Source organism: Fringilla coelebs (genome assembly GCF_963513975.1).
Source record: "Fringilla coelebs genome assembly, chromosome: 21".
Lineage (NCBI taxonomy): Eukaryota > Metazoa > Chordata > Aves > Passeriformes > Fringillidae > Fringilla > Fringilla coelebs.
Window position 1 is genome coordinate 1,431,254 of NC_140047.1, and position 23,644 is coordinate 1,454,897.

Consider the following 23,644-nt stretch of genomic DNA (forward strand, 5'->3'; position numbering starts at 1 on the left):
GTGACAGCGCTGGCCCTGTCCCCCCAGTTCCTAATGAATGCAGCCTTGTGTGAGACCCAGCCCAGAGCACGCCAGGACCAAGTGCTGCCCCGTGCCCACTCTGTATGGGGAGGAGTGTGACGTGTCCCAGGGGCCCCCTCCTGGCTGTTCCCATTGGTTCTAGGGTCCATCAGTGGTGGGATGGATCCTGCCTCAGGATCCTCAGTGCCAGAGAATGGTTGTGTTGGTGTTCTACCGCAGGCTGAGCCACAGCCTGGTGCCCTCAGAAGGGGTGGTGGCTTCTTCGGCCGGTGGCAGCAGGCTCAGACTCCACTGCTGGAGAGGGTCTGGGTTCATGGGATGGAGCCCAGGAAGTGGCCAGGATCAAGCCACACCCAGAGCCCACAGACATCCTTCTTCTTCATGTCCATCCTTCCCCAAACTTCTGGAGACCTCCTGATTGCCCATCACCCCATTCCCATGCTGCCAGCCTGCTCTCCAGCAGGAAAACCAAGGCAGGGAGGTTGGGGGAGCCCAGGGTGCCCAAGGGGCAGAGGGGGAGCAGATGCCCCAGTGGTCCTAGACTCAGGGACCCTTTTTCATGGGACAGGGCAGGTTCAGTGGCCAGGCAGTACCATGGGGCAGGGCTGTGAGTGCATGTGGGGTCTCAGCCCAGCACCTCCATAGCCAGGAGCTGGGGTCAGCCCTGACCACTAACCCCAGACCCAACCCTATTTGCCATACTTTCCCTTGCCCATTGCCTTGTTGGGCTTGCCCCACAACAATCCAGCAGGCAAGGGCTGTTTTTTTATGGGCTTTAATCAAGACAGGGATACAGGTGTGCATTGTGAAGACAGGGAACGAAGGCTGCTGTGGTGCTGGGGGGCCACTGGGGGTCAGATGGGGCAGGGTGGTCACCAGCTTGCGGTGCTGTTGGGGCTTGGGCTGGCAGCAGCTGGTGGCTTTGCCTGGAAAAGATGATGGATGAGCGTGGCTGAGCTGTAGGAGACCAGATAACACACAGGGGGATGTGCTCCTGGCTAGCCTCACGCTGAATGGGTAGGCACCCCACAGGTGTCCCCAGTCAATGTGAGGAGAGCAGCAGCCCAGGGAAGGGTTGTGGAGGGGCTGGGGGCTCTGTGGGGTGATGTGGATTTAAGCATCCCAACACCATCCCACAGGGCTGGTCTGAGCCCCAGTGAAGGCAGAACTCACCTAAGCAGCGTCTGCCATGCATTTGTCTGCAGGAGAAAGAAACAGGGAGATCAGCTCCTCTGGGGGCTGTGGGAACTCAGCCCCCCTGAGGGATCTTGAATGGGGGCACCCCATGGCTGGCCCCATAGAGAGGTAGGGACAAGCCAGCAGGGTCTCCTCCTTCTCAGTCCCCCTGTGGTATCTCACCCCCTACTCCCCGACACCATCCCTGCGCTCCCACTCACCCGTCTGGGGCAGGATGAGGATCTCATCGTCTGTCAGGCCCTGCTCCCTGGAGAACTGGGTGAACATCTCCAGGCGTTCGGGACTCAGCTCCTTTGTCCGGCCTGTAACCAAGAGCAGGGTGAGAGGCAGTGCCCCCATACCCACCAGCACAGGGACACAGGCAGCCCTGCAAGGGGGTCCTGACCCAGCCATCATCCCCCTAAGGTCACCCCAGCTTGGGAAATGACCCTAACCCTGCCCTTGTCTCATGGGAAAGACAGACATCCGGGGGGCATGGACAGCATGGGGGTCCCGGGGCAGACGTACTGTAGAGCAGCACCATGGTGGAGGAACCAGTGCTCTTGGAGATCTGGGTGGCCACCAAGGCGTACTCTTCATAGTTGGTCTCCACCACATGGATGTTGTGCTTGCTGCCCCAGCCTGTGGGGAACATGGGGCACAGCTCAGCCCTGAGCTCCAAATCAGCCACAAGGCAGAAGCAGGGACAGCAGGGCTGGGAGCATGTCCGGGGCTGCCCCACAGAAGCTGAGCACTCACGTGGGCTGGTGTAGCTGAACCGTCCTGGCTGCTCTGTCTTGGTGTAAAGACTGTTCCTCGTCACGCACTGGTCACCCCTGGGAAGCAGAGCAGCAGGGGATGCACCAGTGGCCACCCCCAGCAGCCCCTCTCCACTCACCCTCTCCCCATGCCCCATACTTGGGGTAGGTGGAGGTAACTTCCAGGTTCCCCTCTGCTGTGGTGGAGATGATGGTGGTGCACATCTTCATCAGGTGCCTCTTCTCCTTGAACCAGTTCGAGTTGGAGGCCAGGCCGATGCTGTACCATCTCCCTGTGAACTGCACACAACCTCCACTCAGCCCCAGCTGGGCACAGACCCTGTCTCACCCCTCAGCCCCTACCAGCCCCAGCCCAGGCCATGTCCCTCTCCTCTGGCAGCCCATTCGCTACAGCAGGACAGTGTCCCAAGGTCCTCATTTCACAGAGAGCTGCTACAGCTCTTGGCAACCACAAAACTCAGGAACAAGGAAATCCCTGTTTCATGACATGTCCTTCACTGCCCTTGGGTGTTTCCTTCCTCTTCACCCCAAGCCCAGGGGGTGTGACAGGACTGCCTGGCTCTGAGATACCATTTCCATCCATGTGGGCGTGTGAGGATGGGTCAGGACACTGGGTCCAGCATGGCTCATTCCAGTCTGGTGTATGGAGCCAGCAGCATGATGCCCCTGAAGGGAACTGCCCACCTTGGAGAGCAGCTGCGCTGGGATCACCCTTGCAGCACATCCCAAACCCCTGTCCTTGCAGGAAGTGCCTCCCACCATCCTCATCACCTCCCTGGGGTGGCTATGCCCCCAGGACCTTTCCAGGGGAGAAGGGATGTAGGGGATATCCCAGCACAGCAGCCCCTGTTTTTTTGTGGTCCTGGTCGGGGGTTTTTGCTGGGGAGGGAGGGGTTCCCATGGCCCATCTCTGTGCTGTCAGACTGAGACTGCATTTCTCACTCTCCCCTGTAAGATCCCTGTGCATCCACACCCACTCCACAGCACAAGCAGCAACTCGGCCCCATGCCTAACCCAGGGTCCTGCCCCACAGCCTGGAGTCTCGATGCTGGATCCCTTCCAGAGCCACCAAACCCAGGTGCTGGGAGGCCCCCAGGATGGGAGGCTGCATGTGCACCAGCGCGAGCCTGCCCCCCCATCCACCTGCACCACCCCCTCCCCACATTTTCAGGGCAAGGATCCCCCAAAACAGCCTAAACCTCCACGGAGGTGATGCCAGCTGGCCCGAGTCACCTTGTCCTGCTGGAAGTCAGCCTGGACAGGAATGCTGTCTTGAGCGTGCAGTGTCCCGAGCAGGGCCAGCCCCAGGATGCTGAGCAGCGTGGTCTGCATGGCAAAGGCGAGCCGAGCGGAGCTGAGAGCTGGAGGCAGAGCGCTGCAGTGCTGGAGAGTTTGGCGAGCCCCTATTTATGGCCAGGCGTTGCGGGGGCCCCCCGGGAGCCAGCCCTGCCTCCCCCCGTGCCGTTATGCAAGCTGGAGCAGGACAGAGTGCTGAAGCCAAAGGGCAAGCAGGGGATCCTGAGAATGCTTCCCTCCTGTTGATATGACATATTTGCTTCAGGATGCCAAACTGCTCTGCAGTGAAAACAGCCAGTGGCCAGCGCTGCCGGGCTGCGGCAGGGAGCAGCCCACAGAGAGGGGCCAGCGCTGCCCCATCCACACAGGGTGGCCTCACTTGGACCCAGAGTGGGGCTTCAGTGAGATGGAGGCAATGTCCTGTGCCTGCCAGGTCCCAGCCCACCCATAGGACTTGACACCTGCGGGTGCTCCTGCAGGACACCCCACTTTGCCTTGACTCAAGTACTTGCATCACCCAAGGAAGTATCTCTGCTGGCCTCAGCACCCTTGGGGTGCGTCCCACTGGTGAGCCGGGGAGCCCCATGTTCAGCTCCCTGGGGACCAGCATGCAGCCAGATGCACCCTGGAACTTGACACCCCACCTGCCCCACCACCCTGCACCCTTTGACAAGAGGGGCTGCAGATGCCCTTCCCCCTTGGTTTGGGGTCACCAGTGGATACTAAGGTGCCCCCCTCAATCTGGGGACGCCGCTACAGGGTAAGGGCAGGGATGTATGCTGCGTGCCAGCAGCAACGCCCATCGGTCTGGCAGAGTTTGGGCAGGGCTGGCCATGCCGGGCAGAGCCTCAACCCCGCGGTGCAGCCCTGCCAAGGTGCTTTACGTAAGGAGCATGTTTTCAGACTAGCTGGTTTTCCCCTGGCAGCCCCCCCTGCACATTCCCTTCCCCGCACCCCGCTGCGAGGCCGCCCTGCCCTGCACACCCGGCGCTTGCCCGGCCCCGCGGATTTATGAAAACAAAACAAAAGCTGAGCAGGCAGGACTGGACATCACGAGAGCCCGGCTGGAGCGTCGTATCCTGGGCTGGGGCTCAGTCTCCCCCGGCGCTCACCCTCAGGGTGCTGGGGAGAACTCTCTCCATCGGGCACAGAGGCAGGGAACACCCGGGGTGTCATTGTCACTGGCACTGCGGCAGGAACACAAAGTTCCCTCTGCTGCCAGGTACCCCCAGCTTCCTGCCCAGGTGCAAGGATGGGGTGCCCGATGGATATCGGGGTGGTGCTCGGCTGTCCTGGGGGTGGCAAAGCTGGGAGCCAGCCCAAGGACCTGGGTGGCAAAGCTGGAGCACTTGGGGGCATATGGGAACACCAACGGTGGCAAGGGGCAGAAAGAGCAGGGCTGGGGGCAGGACGGGTATCTGGGCTGTGGGTCCCCGCGGGGGCTGGACACAGACCCTTGGGCATAACCTGGGTGTGTGCACCCAGAAATGGTTTAGTCCCAGCGAGGGATGGGCTGAGCCGGTATGAAGGGTATGGAGAATCCTTGGGAACCAGCCCAGCTCCCCGGGGCTCTCCACTTTCTCCCTTATCCCCTGCCCGGTGCAGCCACTTCGGAGCGCGGGTGGAATGAGCTGGATCCACCACAGCCCAGCTCCGTCAGGCTCGGGGGGCGGCCGGGCTGGACACGGCTGCCCCGCACCTGGGTGGCGGGAACAGGGGCTGGCTCCGGGCACATCACGTGGCTTCCCTTACATAATTCCCTGGTAAACAACATGTGTTACCAGTTCCCGCTAGGATTGCAAAATGCTGGTGCTGGGGACAGAGGGCCGCTCCCCGCCGCGGGGGCTGCGGGCGGGGGGGACGGGGCCCCGCACCTGCCGGGCCGGGCGGCCTTGGCCAGGCTCCACGCACGGGGAGAAGGGGTCGGACGAGGGGCTGCAGCGTTAACCCTGCAGCTCCCCCAGTCCCCTGCCTCTCTCTCTAAAAGGTGTTGGCTGTGCAGGCCAGAGTCCAGCGCGGGCAGCAGCCCCTTGGGGAACGAACTCTGCGGGGCTGGGGCAGGAGAACAGGGTGCTTCCCAGCCCTGGAGATGGGAAGCAGGATTGTGGGAATAAGATTTCCTCCCCTGGGGTCCCCGAGTGATCTCCCAGCTTGTTGGGGGAAAAGGCAGATGCTGTGCTCTCCCTCAGAGCCCTTAAGTCCATGCTCCCTGTGGCCCCAGGCAGGGTGTTGTTCCCCTCAGTGCTGGGCCCTCCCTTGCCCCTGCCAGCTGGATCAGGAACCAGCACAATTCTGCCCCGCTGTCCCATGGCTGAGGAAGGCTCACAGAGAAGATGGCAGGGGTCTGCATGGAAGGCGGCTGCACAGTCCCCCCGACACCCCCGTGGCACCCCCCAGCCAGGAGCACTTGCCCAAGGCACTGGCAGCCCATGGTGGAAGCAGTGCTGGCCTGGCTGGGGCAGACTAAGAGGTGACTGGCCTGTACACAGGCTCTTCTCTGAGGTGTTTATTGGGGTGTTGCTGGCTCCTGCAGGAGAGTGAGGCACAGAGCAGAGGAGGGACACAAGCTGGGGGGCACAGGAGACAAGGACAGACGCAGCTGCCAGCACAGCTGGAGGGGCTGAGGAGCTCAGGTCTGTGTGGCCATGGGCAGCTGGCTGAGGTGAGGGCTGAGCTCTGGGACCCCCTGGCAACTCCATCTGCACCTACAGCCTTGTTTCTGGAAGGAAAAGAAGTGTTGAGGGGCTGGGGGGGAGGGGGGGTGTGTGTCCAAGCCCCGCACCAGGGTTGGAGACCTACCTCTGCCCCGCCAAGCACCAATGACATGTAATGGAGCTGTGCCCATGGACCCCAGCCTTCACCCCAGGGTGCCCCTATGCCAGGACATCTCATCCTAGATCAGCCCTCACCCCAGGAAACACCAGTATAGGTCCATCAAGCCCAGTCTGACCCATGTGGGGAGTGAATGGGGTTTGCTTTGCCACAATGTGCCACCCATGTGGGGGGGGGAGTGGGGTTTGCTTTGCCCCCTGATGCCCACTGTGAGTGACGGTTTGCTACACAAGGGCACAGGCTCTGTTCCGGGGAGCGGTCTGGCATGGCCCTTCCTGTGCCAGCCCAGCCCTCCCACATTCCTGGGGCAGGCCCACACAGCCACGGTGCAGCGTGGATCTGGCCCAGTGTGCCCAGCCCACTGTCAGGACAGGGACACCCAACTGGTGCCCAGTGTGGGACCAAGCCTGGCACATGGGGGCACCCAGTGCATCACCCAGCATCCTCAACTCACCATCGAGGACGTGAAACTCATCTGCAGAGTCACAAAACCCTGAAAGAGATAGAGCCCAGGGGGATCACCTTGTCTGGGACCTGGCATCTTCTAGCCCCTGCATCCCCAGGACATTGCAGGGCACAGCCCCATCCTTGCATCTTTGTCCCTGGGGTGGCCAGAGCATTGGGACAGAACCCACATGGGTCTCCCTGAGGACTATGTGCCACCCACCATAGGTAGGGAAGTAGTAGATGACATCCTCACTCAGCCCCACAGCCCTGGCGTGCTTCTCGAACTTGTCCACGATGGCGTCACTGACCAGGCTGCTCCGTCCTGCATGCGGGGAGACACCAGCAGTGGCTTCAGGCCCGACCTGGCCCTGGCACAAAGCCACCCATGTCCCTACACAAGACTCAGGGCCCAGGGGGCTTTCAGCTCAAGGAAGTGGGTTCCCAGTTTCCCCCTCACCCGCTCCCCCACAGCAGCTGGGAACAATTCTCCAGCAAGGAGTGACCCCCATTCCAATGCTGGGTCCTCCAAGGCTTCAGCTGGTCTCTCCAGAGTCCAGCACAGGTTTCCCACCCCTGTCCTTCACCTGCCATGAGGCCCCGAGCCCAAACCTACCATAGAGCTTAACAGAGATGCTGCGGCCCTTCTGGCAATAGAGGATGAGGAAGCTGCTGGGGTCAGCCTCACCCACCACCACATCCACTTTACTGCTTTTCCTATGGCCTGGGAAGGACGAGAGGATAGCCCAGTTAGTCCCAGTCAGTCCTGGTTAGCTCCAGCATCATCCAGGGGCTTCATTTCACCACAAACCAAATGTACAAGGCGTGAAAAATCAGAGCCAGAGTGGGACAACCCCACAGACACCAGCCCATAGTGTCACCTGTGATGGCATCTGGCACTTAGGGACTCAAGAGATAAAATACTCTGAGTGCACTGGGAAGAGGGGACATTGGTACCAAAACCCTGCTAAGAGCAGGACTGGGGGGCCCCAGCAGCCTCCTGCCACCCCAGGCCAGTCTCCCTCACCCTTCAGCAGGAAGCGTCCAGGGGCCTGGGCGGGAAGGTAGTGCTGCCTGATTTCCCAGCACATCCTGTCCCTGCAGGGGGAGAGGAGGAGGAGATGTCAGTACAGGCTGTGGAGAATCTTCTTGGATCCCTGCCCACCCTGCCTGCCAAGGCACACATGCTGTCTGTTTCCTTGGGACTTTGTTTTCTCCCCAGGGAAAGATGCCCCAGAACACTGGGGAGACATTGTGAGAGATGCTGAGCCCAAAATCTGCTGAGCTCAAGGAGTCCCTGCCACCTCCCTGCAATGCTGAGCCTGGTCAGGACCTTAGGGCCCATCAGGCGGGGGAAAGAGCTCAAAGGTCCCCATCTTCAGACATGCTGCCCCTAGGATAGTCCTAAGAGCCAGTCCTGGGCTGGACAGCCTTGGAGCCACCACATGTCTCAGTTTTGCCAGCCTGACTGTCCTCACACTGACCAGCCTGGGTACCCCCAGCTCAGCCTGGGCTAGTGGATGTGCAGGTGGCAGAGTGTTCATCATGACCAGGGCACTCATTGTGGCCAGGGCTTTGACTACAAAACTCCTTGGGGGGTATCCCACCCATCCTTGCTTCTAGGGCATCTCTGTCCTCTTTGGAGCCTGTGGCCAGGGCACTGGCACTGCTTTCAGAGTCCCCATCCCAAGGCACTGGTCCTGTTCTGCCCTGCCTGCAGCATCCCTGTCCCTGCCCATGGCCCCTGTGCCTGGCATCACTCACAGCTTCCTGAAGGTGCTGATGGCCAGGCTCTGCCCATCCAGGACGGTCACTGTCACTGTCGTGGCCTCCAGCTGGTGGCTGTGCTCTGCCAGGTAGCTGCAGCGGGAGGCCATGCCAACCAGGAACCACTTCCCTGAAAGCTGCATGGCACAGGGATGGCACCATCTACAGGGCCACCAGCCTGGGGTGCCACCACTCACCCACCTTGACCACCCTCCCCCTCACTTGTCAGCTCTGCCTACAGCTGTTCCTTGGGAACTGTTCCTGTTCCAGACTTGCCCACAGGGCACAACTGCCCTCCAGGTGCTGGTTGGTGGGATGGCAGGGCAGAATGAGCCTGACATGGGGACAGGCTGGGGGTATGTAGGGGATGTCCAAGGCACCTGCCCATGGCTCACACTGCCCACAGCACTGTGTGCACCCCAGTGCCACACTGGGTGTGTGTTGGGCATCACATAATGCTGCAGCCCCAGCTCGCCCTGCCAGCAGAGCCCCGAGCTCAGCCCAAGCCCCAGAGTGAGGGCGGCTGCACCGGCCCTCCGGCAGCTCCGGATGGGTGAGGACGGGGGTCCCGGTGAGGCTCCGGCCCCAGCACCCGCTCTGTGGGCGGCTCTGCAGGCAGCGCCGGGGCTGAGCTGGGCTCTGGCAGCCCTGGCTGTGTGTGGGGGGCACTGAGGGGCTCGGGCTTGGGCGATGGGCTGGGAGGCTGAGGCTGGGGAGGACAGTGGGGGTCAGACCTGGAGGGGGACACAGGACGGCCTGCAACGGTGGGCCTGGGGAGGAAGGGCACAGGGGGTCAGCACTGGACGGGCATGCCGGACGGGGATACTGGAGGATGGGCTGCAAAGCCGGGTCTGGGGGGGATACACGGAACAGGAGTCACCGCGGCTCCCTGCAGCCCACCCAGGTGCGGGGTCGGCGGATGCCCACAGACCCCTCAGCCCAAGCCCTCACCTGCTGGAGGCTGAGCGCCTCCTGAGCCACCACTTTGTCGAGCGCACTCTGGGGAGGGGGCGGCCGCCGTCTCTGCGCCGCCCTCTGCCCCCGCGCCGTAAGGAGCAGCCCGAGGAGCAGCAGGGTGCGCAGGGCCGCCATGTGCTGCTGTGTGAGGCCGGCGCTGCCGGGAAGCGGCGGGGCCAGGCGGGCACGGCCGGGAGCCAGGAGCTGTGGTGGCGGCCGGACGGGGTCATGGCCGGGGTGAGCGCGGGGCCGGACTGGAGCGCAGAGAGCGGGCCCGGAGAGCGCCGGCGGCTGAGGAGGGGCCGGGCCGGGCCGGGGGCTCACTGGATGGGCGGGGCCTGTTTGGAACGGGGCGTGGCTGAACGGGGGCGCGGTCCGTGGGGGCGTGGTCTGACCGGGCGGGGCGGGGCAGCGTTGCCGCCGCAGGGGTACTCGTGAGCGATCGTGCCGCGCTCGGCTCGCTGCGTCTGGCACGCTGCGGGGAGCTCTGTGCTCGAGCCGTCGGGGCTGCGGCCGGACGCACCCGGTGATTGGCCGGCGGGGGAGCGCCGGCAGCGCCGGCCGGAAGTGGCGCGGCGGGGCGGGGGCAGCGGAGCCGCCGAGGTGCGGGGGGACAGCGGGGACACCGGGCACGGCACGGGGGGAACACCGGCCACGGGGGACACCGGGCACGGCACGGGGGGAACACCGGCCACGGGGGACACCGGGCACGGCACGGGGGGGAACACCGGCCACGGGGGACACCGGGCACGGCACGGGGGGAACACCGGCCACGGGGGACACCGGGCACGGCACGGGGGGGACACCGGGCACGGCACGGGGGGGAACACCGGCCACGGGGGACACCGGGCACGGCACGGGGGGAACACCGGCCACGGGGGACACCGGGCACGGCACGGGGGGAACACCGGCCACGGGGGACACTGGGGAAACGGGGCACGGCGAGGGAGGGGGCACCGGCCACGGGCGCCATCAGGGCACCGGCCACGGCGCGAAGGGAGCAGCGGGCAAGACTCGGGGGGGCTGCGGGCCCTCGGCGGGTGCGGGTCCCCGTTCCGGGCCTGACAACGGCACCGCGCTCGGTTCCAGGCGCGGCGGCAGAATGACACGATGGACGCGGGCTGCCCCCGGCTCCCGGACACCGTCCTGTTCGAGATCTTTCTGTACCTGGACCACGCCGACGTGCTCTCGGTGGGGCTTGTCTGCCAGCAGTGGCGCGCCGTGGCCCGCGACGAATTCCTGTGGAAGGAGCTTTTCTACCGCTACTACCGCGTGTCCCGGGACGTGCCGCGGCACCCAGGTGCGCTCCGGGGCGCGGGGCTGATCCGGGGGCGGCACCTGCCGTGAGGCCGGGACGGAGACTGCGCTCCTCCCGCTCTGCCCGCCGCTGCCGGGTGCTGGAAGCCCCGAACCGCGTTGCCTCGGCTGTGTCACAGTGTCCTGGGCTGAGATGTGCACGGGAAGGGCTCTGGGTCTGCCCAGACCCTTCAGAAATGGGGGTCCAAGGGCTGAAAATGCTTTGCCTCTCCCTTCTTTTCATAGAAAGAAGGTTTCCTGAGCTCTCTAGGCAGGTGCTCTCTGTAGCTGCTGTCCAAGGAGGTCCCGGGAGTTGCAGTGAGTCACCACAGGCTGCTGCACCCCAGCCGGCCTTCATGGGATCTGTGGAATCACTGCTGGCTTGGCCTTTCTGGGGCTTGGCAGCCCCTCTGCTGCAGCTCTGTCCCTTCTCCAGCTGGAGCAGGCACCGCCACGAGCACCATTGGCTGCTTCCAGGGTCCCAGGGGCTGGGCTCTGCAGGGACACCTGTGCCTGTCTGGGGGATGTGTGGCCCTGTGACAGCACTGGGGACATGTGCTGAGTCAGCAGCTGCCCTACAGCTCCAGGGCAGGTTGGACTTGATCTGGGCTGACAACAGGAGCTGACGGAGCCTGGCAGGACTGTCCCTGGCCGAGCTGTCAGAAGGCTTGGGGGTGGCAGTCGTGTGGTCACAGCTCTGCTCCCTGCTGAGCATCCAGTGCTGGAAGCAGTTTGGTGCAGTCTGGAAACATCAGCCAGCTCTGTCACACCAGCTGGGAGCTGGCAGAGGTCCCTTGCTGCCCAGGGGGGTTTCTCCCCAAGCAGCCCATTCCCGGTGTGTTGTGGGGCTGTGCAGGGGGCCCCAGCTGTGGCTGAGGGAATTGGATCCTGGGTTGTGAGTTGCAGTGGCTACAGAAGGGCAGGAAGAAATGCCAAGGATCAGGCAGTGGGAGCTGATCTCCTTGCAGCAGGAGCACCACTGCAGAAGGGCTCTCAGGGGAGGTGGGTGTTGATGGGATTCCTCCGGGCTATGTGACTTTGCTCTTGCAGACCCTGGGAGCTCCATGGGGCTGAGGATGTTCTCTTTAGGGTTTTTCTGAAGCCTTTTGACCAGGCTCGTTCCCTCCCAGCTTCCTGGAGCTGCTTAGTCAGCTGCCAGCCCTGTTCTTGAGCACTAATTAGGATCAAGCAGTTGGTGTAGCCCAGTAAGGTATTCAGACCCCTCCCTGGCAGGGAGCTGTGGGCACCCTGCACAAGGCAGCAGGACAGGGACAGCTGGCAGGCGTGGGCAGGGGCTGGGCCATGAGTTTGGGGGCTGCCCTGGGCAGCCCCAGGGTTAGAGGAATGGTATCCAGTGGGTCTGTAAGATGAAATGTTGGGGCCTGCCCAGGCTTTTCCCAGTGGGATGGGCTAGGACCAGGAGGCTTGAGGGGGGCTGAAGCCTTGAGCAGCAGTGGGATGTGCTGGCAGCAAGCTGGTCCCTGTCTGCAGGAGCAGGTGCCTCCTGGGCTGCAGTGCGTTCCAAAAAATCCTTCAGTCCTGTTCAGTGTCACTAGGAAAGTTGGCCCTTATCCATATACCTGTCTAATCCTCTTTGCTTCTCTGGGATTTGCTGCTAGAAGAAGTCTGTAGGCTGCCTGGCTGGGCCCTTCATTAAAAATTTTCTTTTTGTTTTTTATTGTCCATCAGTAAGACTCCCACGAGTGTGCCCCAGGCTGTGCTCAGCACGCTGTGCCCAGCATTTGTTTTTCTCTTCCATTTTTTCAAGTCTCTTACCTCATGGAGATGCTTTTTTCCTGGTCCCAGACCCTTTCTGGAGCCGTCTTAATTCTGTCTTAGACAAGACAGAGGTAATCAGTGCAGGGCTGGGTATGGTGAGGAGCAGCTTCCCTCTTGTCCCACCTGGTTGATTTGGTTGTACTGGCACACGTGTTCCTTCTCAGGGCTGTTTTGGTCTGACAGCCAGCACCTCTGCCTGGGCTGTTCCAGCAGGAGCTGTGCTGGTTTGGAAAGCAGAAGTGTGGTGTGGAGCTGTGTGTGTACTGGAAGAAAGGGGTTTTTGTGTGTGGGAGTAGGGAAGCTGTTGAGGAAAACACTGAGGGCTGGTAGCTGAGCTGCAGCCCTGGGTTGGTGCCCCAGCAGAGCTTCTGGCCTTGCTCACAGGAGCCAGGATTGGTTTATTAGAGCCTGGTGCCGTGTTTAGCCCAGCTCTGCTTCCCTCCCCTCACGCTTCTGCCCCATGTCCCTGCTCTGTGCTGCAGGTGCTGTCTCATGGTACGATGAGTTCCAGAGGCTCTACGACACCATCCCTTGCGTGGAAGTGCAGGCCCTGAAGGAGCATAATGACCAAGTTTTGCACCTGAGCTTCTCTCACTCTGGCTGCCTGTTTGCATCATGCTCCAAAGACTGCACGGTCAAGGTAAAGTGGTAGGTGCCCTGTCCAGCTCTTGCAGCCTTGGTCCAGTAGGGCTGAGCCCTGAGCAGCCTTTGGGGAGTCTGTGGAGAGGTTTGACCAGATGTCCCTGGACTTGGGCTGATTCCTGTGGGTGCTGAGCTGTCTTCTAAGCCATAGAACTAATGACTCTTGCAAATGTAGCCTTGAGGGCTGTGTGTTCTAGCTCCAGCCTGAGTGTGTGTGTGTGGAGGTGGCCGAGGTGCTTTGCTTTCTAGGTGCAGATCAGTGTCCTGTTGTGCCCTGGGTCTGATGAAGACTGGGGAGATAATGATCCACTGCAGTGGATCGTGTCTTCCCTGAGTGGTTGTCCTGGGAGGAATCTGTCTGAATATGCTGGAAATCCAGCTGTGATAGCATCATTCACTGCCTGACCGCCTTCTCTGGCCAATGGAGCAGCAGTTCTCCATTGGGCCCCTCCCCATTTTCTGGCAGGGGAATGGGCAGGGATGTGGTGGTGAGTGGAAGGCAGTTAAATGGGGTTTTTGATACTGTTTGTTTTTCATGTCCCAGTGAGTACTGGCAGAACAGATAAAGCAGAACCACTCTCAACCTTCTCAGCAGCTTCCTGACTGTCCCATATCTCTGTAGATCTGGAGCAATGAGCTGGACATCTCCCTGCAGCACAGCTCCAACATGAGACCGTACAACTGGAGCTACACCCAGTTCTCCCAGTTCAACTCCGATGACTCCCTCCTGCTGGTATCCGGTGTCTTTGTGGGGCCTCACAACTCCTCCTCGGGGGAGATTGCTGTCATCAGCATGGGTACGTGGGGCTTCCCTGGGGCTCCCTGGGGCATATGAATGCTGGGTGAGGGGGTTCCCTTCTTCTTTGATTGTGCAGTAGCCTTGTCTCAGATCGTCCTGACTCCTGAGCTGAGGGGTTCCAATCACAGTTCTAGAGGGGTAACCTCACAGACAGCCTCTGTTCGGGTCACTGCAGCAGCACCTCAAGGCAGTGTTTGGTGTATTTACCCTCACTTCTCTTCTAAGTGCCAGTCTGGGCAAGGGTTATCCACATCACTCATCTTGAAGCTCCTGCCTATGGCATATGTGGTGCTTGGCATAGAGCTACAAAAACCCGGGCAAGGACACCTGCCACTATCCCAGGGTGCTCCAAGCCTCATCTAACCTGGCCTTGAATACTTCCAGGGATCCTGGTCAGTCACAGCTCCTCTGGGCAACCTGTGCCAGGGCCTTCCAACCCTCATAGGAAACAATTCCTTCCCAATAGCATATCTAACCCTGCCCTCTGGCTGTGGGAAGCCATTCCCTGTGTCCTGTCTCTCCATCCCTTGTCCCAGGTCCCTCTCCAGCTCTTTTGGAGCTCTGAGGTCTTGCCAGAGCCTTCTCTTCTTCAGGCTGGACACACTCGGCCCTCTCAGCCCATCTCCAGAGGAAAGTGGCTGCATCCAGCTCTCAGGTCACCTTTGTGGCCCTAGTCTCACCCTTAGGTCTCACAGGGCTTTCTGAGGTGTTGTCACCTGAGCCTCTTTCACTTCTGCAGCTCTGTGTATGAGGTTTATCCCCACCATTATCTCACCATCTTTGGGCAGAGTCCCACAGTACCAGCAATCGGGAGTGCAGCAGGAAGCAGGAGTGCACAGCTGCCTTGGCTGGAGAGGCCCCAAGCCTCAGGGGTGGGAGGGAAATTCTGTATGTGTTTTAACTCCTTCTTGTCCCCAGGGCCTGCTCTGGGCCCTGCTCAGGGAAAGGGTGGGAGGTTGAATTGCTCTGTGCTCTGGCTCTATGCACTGCCCTGTTATTTTGGTTTCCTTTGTGCAAGGTATCATCACACATCTCTGGAGAAAAGAGAAATAATCTGTCTCTGTAGCAGTGTCTGGGAGGTGGATGGGGGTTGGCCTCTCCTACAGAGACCTGGATCCACTTCCTCTGTCCCACACTGTTTCTCCAGGGCTCTTGCTGGAAGTCACTGCCTCACACTCATGTTTCCCTTTCAGAGAACTTCACGCTGCTTTCCAGGGTGAGGAATAAGCCCTATGATGTGTTTGGCTGCTGGCTGAATGAAACCAACTTGATATCAGGCAATCTGCATCGGATTGGGCGTATAACCTCCTGCTCAGTGCTGTGGCTGAACAATGCTTTCCAGGTGAGCCGCCTTCCTCCCAGCTTCACAGGCAGTGCAGCTTCCTGCTGGCTCCTGGGGGAGGGAAAGCTGCAGGGAAGGATGGCTCAATCCTCCTGTCCTCCCTGTTTGTCTCCTCTGACTTGCCCTCAGGATCCTGAGCTTGAGGCAACCCTTGCATGAGGTTTCTCCATGCTCAGTGTTATGATACTACAATATTCTAACTCTCCCCTCAGATCTCATTAAGTTTTGCCACATTAATTAGGCTGAGGTGTTGGCTGCAGTGCTCCATAGCATGCATTGCCCAACAGCAGGGCTGCTGAGGTCCTTGATAGTCTGAAGCTATCTGTAGCCTGGCGTGTGTACCAGCAATGGCCCTTCTCCCCCTTGGTAGCTCAGGGTGGTTGTGTGAGCTGGAGGCTGAGCTCAGTCCTGCCTAGTCTTGCTGAGGTTTCTTGGGCCAGGTGCTGTCTCTGATTCCGTGGTGAGACTTGGAGAGCTGAGTGTGCCGGCCTCAAACCGCTCGTTCACTCCCTAGCACTTGGGCTGCTGAGTCGTGTTCCCCATGTTTTGCCTCTGTTTGAGTGCCACGCCTGTACATCCCCACGTTTTTTGATTTTAACAAGATGCTGACCCCAGGTAAAATCCTCTTGTAGCAGAGACTTTTTCCACAGCCACATCTCTGTGCTACAATGAGCAGCATTACACCAGCATTGCACCTTCCATCCCTGAGAGGCCAGGAAGGACCTTGCCCATAACAGGCGTGTGGGAGTACAGCTGCAGGCTGGGAACAGTGATGCAGAGAAGGACCTGCTCTGTGTGTCTGGAGCGGATACCAAGCTGCCCCTGCTGAGGGGTACAAGCACACTCCAGGAGCACAGGGATTCTCTGCCACTGCTGTTGTGGGGCAGAGGGATCCTACTTTATGCTTATCACAGAGGCCTGTTCCTGAAATCCTTGTCAATCATAAAATGTAGAGTATCCTGAGGTGGACGGGACCCACAAGGATCAAGTCCAGCTTCTGGCCGTGCGCTGTAAAGCACCAGGTAGTACCAGCTGATCACCTCAGGGTACAGTGGCAGCAGGGCTGCCCAGCTGCTGCGCTTCCTCGCTCCACTGCTGCCTGCCTGCAGGAACGTTTTCTCTCGCTCTGCCTCCATCCAGGATAGGAAGGAGCTCAGGAGAGCTGGCAAGCCTGAGGCCCCTTCTTGTGGCAGTGCCCCACACACAGTGTGGAGGGATCTGTAGGGGCCGGTGTTGCTGCACTAGTTCAGGTCCTGGTTTGAACTGTGGGAGTGACTTGGGGTAGTTCCTGCTCACCTCTCCCCTCTGCTTGCAGGGCATTGAGTCTGAGAATGTGAATGTAGTGAAGAGACTGTTCAAAATCCAGAACCTGAATGCCAGCACCATCCGGACCGTGATGGTGGCTGACTGCAGCCGCTACGATTCCCCGGATCTGCTCCTGGACTACGAGGAGCAGCTGGCTGCTTCCTCCACCTGCCCAGTCTTTGATCTCGGCAGTGACAGTGAGGAAGAAGGGGCCAAGCCCAAGCCGCCTCCGGAGGCAGCCGTACAGGAATTGCCGGATGCCGGGGGTGTGCCAGCAGAGCATGGGCTGCAGCAGCTCTTTGATGGGATCATGGAGGGCCACGTGAGGCCTGCCATGACCGAGACAGAGCTGGAGACAAAGGTTGCCGAGCTGTTTGTGCGAAACAGAACTAAACCGCCCGAGCCAAACCTGCTCCCCATGGACAGCAACAGCAAGACAAAGTACTTGATCTTCACCACGGGATGTCTCACCTACTCCCCACACCAGATAGGTAAGGCTGGGTCTGAGCCTGGTACAGCTGGGGCTCTCTGGGGACCTGGGCTGCTGCTGTGCTCAGGATTTGGGTCAGGAAAAAACTTGGTCTTTCCGCTGTCTGTTTATGAGGTGTGAACTGGGCTTTGCTCTAGGTTCTGAGAGGCCCCATCACTGTGGGAAGTTTCACCTCCTCCACTTGTCTGAGGGTTGTTTTGTTGCTGCCAGCATGACACGTGGCCAAAGTCATGGCAAGGGCTGAGCAGAAAAGCAAGAAGGAGCTTCTGGTTAAGGACACCAGCCATGAGCAGTAGTGGGTGCAGGGGCAGGACAGCAGTTGCCCTGGAGGAGTGTGTGGAGGGACCTCGGTCCTGTTCTCTTGTGATGGTAGACAGGGCTGCTCTGAGCAGCATGGAGTTGATGTGTGAGTCACTTGTGCAGTGCCCCTGCCCCTTGCCTGCCTCCTCTCTGCCATGGGTGGGACCACCCTTATGTGGGCATCCAGCGTCAGTGAGACACTTGGGACTGGGGAGGTTTCCAAGGGGATTATTCACTGCCCCAGTCAGTGTTTGTGTGGTGAGTGAGGCTGGGCAGGTTGCAGCCTCCTCCCTTGTAGTAGTGGGGTGCAGTGTACTGTGGGTGCAGCATGCACCAGGCCGTGGCATTGCTGGTGACCTTGTCCTGTGTTAGGATGTCACTTGCTCTCACCTGTGGCACCCCTGTTAAGACAACAGGTCTAACAGAGCCTGAATTCACAGGAGATCATCAGGGAGCTCCTCAGTGGGGAGCAGGAGCAGGGAGACTGGCTGTTTCCCCAAGAGAGCCTAAAGCTGGCAGAGAGGTGGACCAGGAGTGTGGGGAAGGAAGGAGCTGCTCTCAGACAAGACTGCTGTAAAGCCAGACAGTTTCAGTTCTTTTCACTGATCACACGGTTACAGCCTTGCTTTCTTGCTCTCCTGACTTTGCCATGACATGGTCCCACACCAGTACAGCCTAGTAAGGTGGAGGAAGGCAGTTTCCAGAGCTGTAAGCAACTTAGTCTTTGCCCACCTCAGTTAGGAATAGGACCTGGACCGAATGAGCTCTGCTTCATGCTCCTGCCCATGGGCTGGGTTTGCAGGCAGCCATGTTGACTCAGCCCTGGGCTGAGCTGAGGCAGCACCTGGAATCCCCAAGCTGAGCTGAGGCAGCACCTGGAATCCCCCGGGCTGAGCTGAGGCCACCTCGCAGACTGCAGCCTGCCACACACCGAGGCAGGGCCAGCACTTGCTGTACAGTACAGGCTGTTGCTTGCAGGGCTGGACACTGATTCAGTTCCTGTCCCACCATGAGTCACTGCAGTGTTGTTTGCCCTTTGGTTTGTGTGCAAAACTGGCCCTGTGCACCTGCTCTGTGCCCACAGGACCTGAAGGAGCTCACTCTGTGCTCACCTCCCACTCTATGCAGTGCTGCTCCAGCATAAACTCAAGTTCCCGTTTCTCATGCTGATTCCAGGTTGAGCAGCCTGTCCTGCTGACTCATGTGTGTTTGAGTTTGGAACAGGGAGCATGGTGTTGTGGAAGTGAGGATGAAGATGCTGGTGTGCAGTACTAGTGGGGTGGAAGTCCTGTCTCAAAGGTCCCAGGCTCAGGGGCAGAAATATTAGGAATGGCCTTGGACTTGAGCTGTAGTGGGGCGTCACCTGTATCTTGTTGGGCTGCAGGAGAGCGCTAAAATGAAAGGTGTTGTTAGCAATTCCTTCAGAGGGGCGATAGGATGGGTTGGGCTGGGCTGGGCCACCTTCTAGCTCTCCCTGGACTTGCTGAGGATGAAGCCTGTGTGTGCCCAGGAGCTACTGAGGCTCACAGGAAGCTGTTGGGGATGGACCATTTGTGGATCTGTTTGTGTTTTGGACCTCTTCAGAGCTGGAAGGGGACAGGGCTTGACCCATCACTTGTCTCATTTAGTCAAGAGATTCAGAAGCTACAAAGGACTTGAGCACAGTTTGGGTTTAAATGTCTGTTCTTTGAACTTTCTGGGACAGATCCCCACCTGCGCTTGACAGTGTCAGGGGAAAACCCTGCCACAGCCAGTGCATCTGCTGGGCTGCTCCAGGCTGGCTACTGCAGAGAATGGGCTCAGCCCAGGGAATCATTTCAGAGAAAAATCCTTCTACAACTAACATGTCTCCTGTGCCAACGCAGCTTCCATGTGCTCCAGAGATGGCTGAGGCAAGGTTTGGCTGTACCCACGGGCACGGGGATCTCCCTGTCTGGGGTTGAACGTGCAGCCCACCTGATGAGCTGAAGGAGCCTGGCCAGGACGGCAGCCCTGTCCCAGACCTTGCACAGAAAGCCGGTTCTCCTTTCTTAGCCGCACCAAGGGAAGCCCCTCCCTGAAGCTTGGGACCTCCCCCAGGCCTGCTGACAGCAGCCTGTTGAACTGCCTCCCTCTGCTTTCTGTCCCACAGGGATTAAAAGGATCCTGCCCCATCAGATGACGACCGCAGGGCCAGTGCTGGGGGAGGAGCGGCGCTCGGACGAGTTCTTTGACTCCCTGGATCACGTCATTGACATCCATGGACACATCATCGGCATGGGCCTCTCCCCTGACCACCGGTGAGCACAGAGGGCTTCAGCAACTGCCAGGGTGGGCAAGAGCTGCTCACAGGCTCTGTGGGGTGACCCGGACATGAAGCGGTGGATGGATTGGGTACCTGCTGATCCAGGTGATGATAGTCTGTTACTGCTGAGCTTCGCCCCCAGCCATGGCAGGAATGTATTCCTGAGCCAGCTCAGGACAGGGTGGCTCCTTCTAAGAGTGGAGGAGCTGCCCACACCAGTGTGTCTTGTTCCTGAGGTAGATCATCCATAGAATCCTAAGATGGTTTGTGTTGGAAGGTAGCTTAAAAATGATCTAATCCCCACGCCCTTCCATGGGCAGGGACACCTTCCACTATTCCAGGATGCTCCATGCTCCATCCACTTGGCCTTGAACACTTCCAGGGATGGGGCAGCCACAGCTGCTCTGGGCGCAACCTGTGTCAGGGTCTTCCAACTCTCATAGGGAACAATTTCTTCCCAACAGCATATCTAACCCTGCCCTCTGGCAGTGGGAAGCCACTCCCTGTGTCTTGTCTCTCCATCCCTTGTCCCAGGTCCCTCTCCAGCTCTTTTGGAGCCCCTGTAGGCCCTGGAGAGTGCTCTGAGGTATCTCTGGAGCCTTCTCTTCTCCAAGCTGAACACCCCCAGCTCTCCCAGCCTGGCTCCAGAGCAGAGAGGCTCCAGCCCTTGGAGCACCTCCGTGGCCTTCTCTGGAGTCCAGCATCTCCACATCCTTCTTGTGTTGGGCTCCCAGAGTGGAGGCAGCTCTGCAGGTGGGGTGTCACTTGAATGGAGCAGGGGGGCAGAGTCCCCCTTCACGTGCTGCCCAGAAGACAGCCCCATCGTTAAAGATAGTTTCAGTGAGATTAGAGAGGTGTGGCCTGACCCCTAGCGTCACCTTTCAGGTGCAGCGGTCCTTTCCAGATATGGCCAGGAGTGTTCCAGCAGCCTGTTCCATGTTTCAACCTGCATTTCAGTGAGCTGGGCCGCAGGCTCCATCCCTGCTGTGCCAGGGGGCTCTGTGAGCTCTGGTGCAGTGCAGGTAACCCCTCTCTGCCCTCCCCAAGGTACCTGTACGTGAACAGCCGGGCCTGGCCACGGGACTGTGTCATCTCAGATCCGATGCAGCCGCCTCCCATCGCTGAGGAGATCGACCTGCACGTGTTTGACCTGAAGACCATGAAGGAGGTGAAGCGAGCGCTGCGCGCACACCGCGCCTACACCCCCAACGAGGAGTGCTTCTTCATCTTCCTGGACGTCAGCAGGGACTTCGTAGCGAGGTGAGGGGGTGGGCAGGATCCTGATCCTGCATCTGGGAAGGCCTGGGCCTGTTGCTATCCGATGGCTGGGTGAGCAGAACACTCCTGTGTGTTGGAAGCAGAGCAGGAAGTGGGATTGGAAAGAGCAGAGGGACTGACTTGGAAAGTGCTGATAAAGGGTGGCTGCCCTGCTCCTGCTGTAAATCCCTGAGGAAAGGGTAAATCTGGGGCTGTGATGTGTTTGGTGGCAGGTGGCAAATGCCCTTCTTGGGGCTGCAGGTGCTGTGGGCTGAGCTGAGGGGCCCTGGATCCCAGAGGGAGCTGCCTGTGCAGTATGAAGCTCATGGAGAGAGAGGCTTGGGTGCCCTCTGCCCCCATCCCCGCAGAAGGACAGGAGTGGGAAGGGCAGGGTGTTGGGGCTGCTGGGCTGACACTGGGACCAGTGGGAGACCCTGACCAGTCTCTCCACCCCAGTGGGGCAGAGGATCGACACGGCTACATCTGGGACCGGCACTACAACATCTGCCTGGCCAAGCTGCAGCATGACAATGTGGTGAACTCAGTGGCATTCAGCCCAGTGGAGCAGGAGCTGCTGCTGACAGCCAGTGATGACACCACCATCAAGGTGTGGCGGTCCCCACGGGCCGTGCGCATCCGGCAGGCCAGGAGGCCCCGGCCCAGGAAACTGCTCTTCTCCTGGCTCTTGAACCAGAAAAGCTGAACCCAGGTACATCTGCTCCTGCAGCTTCCTCACTGCAGCACCTCCTTCTGAGCTCACAGAGCCCTGAGCCCTGCACAGAGATGAGCTCTAGGCACACAAATCCTATGGCTGGGCCAGGAGGGGCCCTGGCAGCAGGAATTGCCTCCTCCTTGAAGCATCGGCTTCAGACAAGACATAAAGCTGGGGCCCTGTTGTCGTTCTGTTGGGCAGCAGCTGAGCTGGTCACTGCAGGGTGGGCTCCCACAGCTTCTCACCAGCATTGCTACTTGGCCATAGCTCTCTGGGTGAGCTCTGGGCACAGGGGACACTGAGGCACGTCCAGCGTAGGTCTGTGTGAGCTGGGGATGTGGCCAGCCACACCGGGAGCCACCAGCTGCAGAGTGCTTGGCAGGAGCCATGGTGCAGCTGTGCTGCCTGACTGCAGGACTCTCTTAATATTGGCGTTTTATTAATGTGCGTGTGTCCCAAACTCCATGGGCAACTCGTCTGGCTGCTGTGGAATGTCAAGTGCCTCTTCCCGATGGCACCTCTGCCCAGGAGGGCAGCAGGGACTGGGGGCAGTGAGGGGGCAAGTCTCACTGGCCCCAGGGTCTATGATTGGTATTGCCAGTTTCTAAACTTGGGAGGTGGGGAGGGCTGGTGGTCATATGGTGCTGGCTTTGCCTCTGTCTTCCTCTGAGTAGCACTTCAATAAGCTATGGATCGGTATTTATTGTGGGGGATCTGCTGGCCCTTTCTGGGGTACCCATGAGGACAGCTTACCTCCTGCCCATGCTACCCAATCGTGGCACTTTAGGTTCTTTTGGTATGTTCTCTGTGAATAAGTGTAGACACCCACAGGTGCTGCAGGTATTCATTCACCTGCAGGTGATGGGGATGGAGCCCTCCTGCCTGCAGTGACAGCTGAATAAGCTCCCTGTCCCTGGGGCTGACTGACCAGGGAGGGGGTCAGCTCCTCCAGGACCCCCCAGGCAGTGGGGATGGTCACTTGGAGTTATTATGGACTCAGTGGTGTTCACTGTCTGTCCCTTGAGCTTCTGTCCCTGTAGCAGGTACCCAAATGTCAGTCTAAAACTAAGCTCCTAATCTTGACCTGGCCTAGGTGGGGCCCTGAGGAGCTGCTGTCGCTCCTGGAAGCAGGGCTGGGAAGGAGCTGCAGGGGGAGGCATTTTGGAGCCCCCTGGAAGCTCCGGGGCAGGTGCCCCTGTGCCATTCCCAGTCTGGGTTTGCTGATAGACCTGACAGAGGTGGCAGCTTCTGTCACAATGGCACTGATGGCTTTAGCAGCCTCTGCAGCAGGAGGGTCACCACCTGTGTCCTGCTGTGCCCCAGCTTAATCCAAACCCCCTGTACTCAGGTTTTCTGTCATGAAATTAGGGGTTCCTTCCTGTGTGTGCACAAGGCTCCACATCCTGCTCTGTCCAGTCACACAGCAAAGGAACAGCCTCCCCTCCTCCCCCAACTGTGAACTCTCCACCCGTGGCTCAGTGCAGCAGCGAGCAAGGCACTGAGGTGCTGTTTGTACTGAGTTTTGCTCTTCACTCTGGCATTGAATAAATGCTCTGCTAAAGCATCTCTGCAATGTGAGCTTGTTTTTCCAAGTACTGCTCGGCTGAGGCAGAGCTGAGGCCAGGACTGTCTCAGGGCTGGGCTGGAGCACTGCAGGACCTGCTGCCCAGCCTGTGGTGACCTGCCCTGGCCAGGGGAGTGTGGGTAGAGAGCTGTGAGCAACAGTAGAGAGGCAGGGGATGGCCAAAGGGCAGCGAGCATCCATGGCAGCCAGGGCTGAACACTGCAGGTTCCAGGACAGGCCAGGGGCTAGATTCCTCCTGGCTGTTTTTCCAAGCACTAGCAAGGCACAGAACGGGTAAGCAGAGCCCTCCAAGGCTGTTTGGCATTCCTGTGCCACAGCAGCCTCCTGAGCTGCAATGCCACTGTCCCCTCATTCCCCTTTGCATCTCCCTGGTGCAGCAGCTGCTGTGGTGTGAAGGGGGTCTGGGAGCTTCCCAGAGGGGACAGGTGCCCATGGTCATTCCTTGTGTTTGTCTCTTCCATACACAGTGAGTAGAGGCCACCAGGCTGCTGCCCCCACATGGGTTTAGCCCCTGGGCTGGTGCTGCAGCCTGGGAGGGGCATGAACAGGCATCCTGCAGGCACTGGGCTCCCAACAGTGGT

The 23,644-nt window shown here is 59.7% G+C and overlaps 3 protein-coding genes across 6 annotated transcripts; 1 reads left to right on the forward strand and 2 right to left on the reverse strand.

Annotated features, from left to right (window-relative positions):
• Window positions 1-780: 780 nt before the first annotated feature.
• LOC311161743 (lipocalin-like) lies at window positions 781-3,369 on the reverse strand. Of its 2 annotated transcripts, XM_084219578.1 has the most exons (7): window positions 3,210-3,369; window positions 2,116-2,255; window positions 1,957-2,033; window positions 1,726-1,839; window positions 1,419-1,520; window positions 1,195-1,220; window positions 781-947 (listed from the first exon to the last, which is right to left on the reverse strand). In XM_084219578.1, exons 1-6 carry the CDS (start codon window positions 3,306-3,308, stop codon window positions 1,195-1,197), a joined length of 558 nt encoding a protein of 185 aa, XP_084075704.1. In that variant the 5' UTR covers window positions 3,309-3,369; the 3' UTR covers window positions 781-947. The 2 variants fall into 2 exon arrangements, with proteins under 2 accessions (XP_084075704.1, XP_084075703.1); XM_084219577.1 differs by having other exon boundaries at window positions 1,726-2,033.
• C8G (complement C8 gamma chain) lies at window positions 3,326-9,548 on the reverse strand. Of its 2 annotated transcripts, XM_084219580.1 has the most exons (7): window positions 9,267-9,529; window positions 8,313-8,452; window positions 7,576-7,646; window positions 7,165-7,272; window positions 6,772-6,873; window positions 6,559-6,597; window positions 5,776-5,991 (listed from the first exon to the last, which is right to left on the reverse strand). In XM_084219580.1, exons 1-7 carry the CDS (start codon window positions 9,405-9,407, stop codon window positions 5,978-5,980), a joined length of 615 nt encoding a protein of 204 aa, XP_084075706.1. In that variant the 5' UTR covers window positions 9,408-9,529; the 3' UTR covers window positions 5,776-5,977. The 2 variants fall into 2 exon arrangements, with proteins under 2 accessions (XP_084075707.1, XP_084075706.1); XM_084219581.1 differs by lacking the exons at window positions 5,776-5,991; window positions 6,559-6,597; window positions 8,313-8,452 and adding an exon at window positions 3,326-3,511 and having other exon boundaries at window positions 9,267-9,548.
• FBXW5 (F-box and WD repeat domain containing 5) lies at window positions 9,392-23,011 on the forward strand. Of its 2 annotated transcripts, none has more exons than XM_084219575.1 (9): window positions 9,392-9,509; window positions 10,362-10,572; window positions 12,830-12,987; window positions 13,612-13,786; window positions 14,982-15,130; window positions 16,446-16,926; window positions 19,357-19,504; window positions 20,557-20,769; window positions 21,223-23,011. In XM_084219575.1, exons 1-9 carry the CDS (start codon window positions 9,501-9,503, stop codon window positions 21,467-21,469), a joined length of 1,791 nt encoding a protein of 596 aa, XP_084075701.1. In that variant the 5' UTR covers window positions 9,392-9,500; the 3' UTR covers window positions 21,470-23,011. The 2 variants fall into 2 exon arrangements, with proteins under 2 accessions (XP_084075701.1, XP_084075702.1); XM_084219576.1 differs by lacking the exon at window positions 9,392-9,509 and adding an exon at window positions 9,819-9,875.
• The last annotated feature ends 633 nt before the right edge of the window (window positions 23,012-23,644 follow it).

What these genes read in the sequence shown, in the direction of transcription:
- FBXW5 (XM_084219575.1), top strand. An exon ending in CCAAAGACTGCACGGTCAAG is followed by an intron (nt 12,988 to 13,611) that starts GTAAAGTGGTAG and finishes ATATCTCTGTAG; the next exon opens with ATCTGGAGCAATGAGCTGGA. An exon ending in CTACTCCCCACACCAGATAG is followed by an intron (nt 16,927 to 19,356) that starts GTAAGGCTGGGT and finishes TCTGTCCCACAG; the next exon opens with GGATTAAAAGGATCCTGCCC.
- LOC311161743 (XM_084219577.1), bottom strand. Translation starts at nt 3,308, where the DNA reads ATGCAGACCACGCTGCTCAGCATCCTGGGGCTGGCCCTGCTCGGGACA. An exon ending in CTGACTTCCAGCAGGACAAG is followed by an intron (nt 2,256 to 3,209) that starts GTGACTCGGGCC and finishes GGTTGTGTGCAG; the next exon opens with TTCACAGGGAGATGGTACAG. An exon ending in CCTCATCCTGCCCCAGACGG is followed by an intron (nt 1,221 to 1,418) that starts GTGAGTGGGAGC and finishes TTTCTCCTGCAG; the next exon opens with ACAAATGCATGGCAGACGCT.
- C8G (XM_084219580.1), bottom strand. Translation starts at nt 9,407, where the DNA reads ATGGCGGCCCTGCGCACCCTGCTGCTCCTCGGGCTGCTCCTTACGGCG. An exon ending in TGGACGCTTCCTGCTGAAGG is followed by an intron (nt 7,273 to 7,575) that starts GTGAGGGAGACT and finishes CGTCCTTCCCAG; the next exon opens with GCCATAGGAAAAGCAGTAAA. An exon ending in CTACTACTTCCCTACCTATG is followed by an intron (nt 6,598 to 6,771) that starts GTGGGTGGCACA and finishes TATCTCTTTCAG; the next exon opens with GGTTTTGTGACTCTGCAGAT.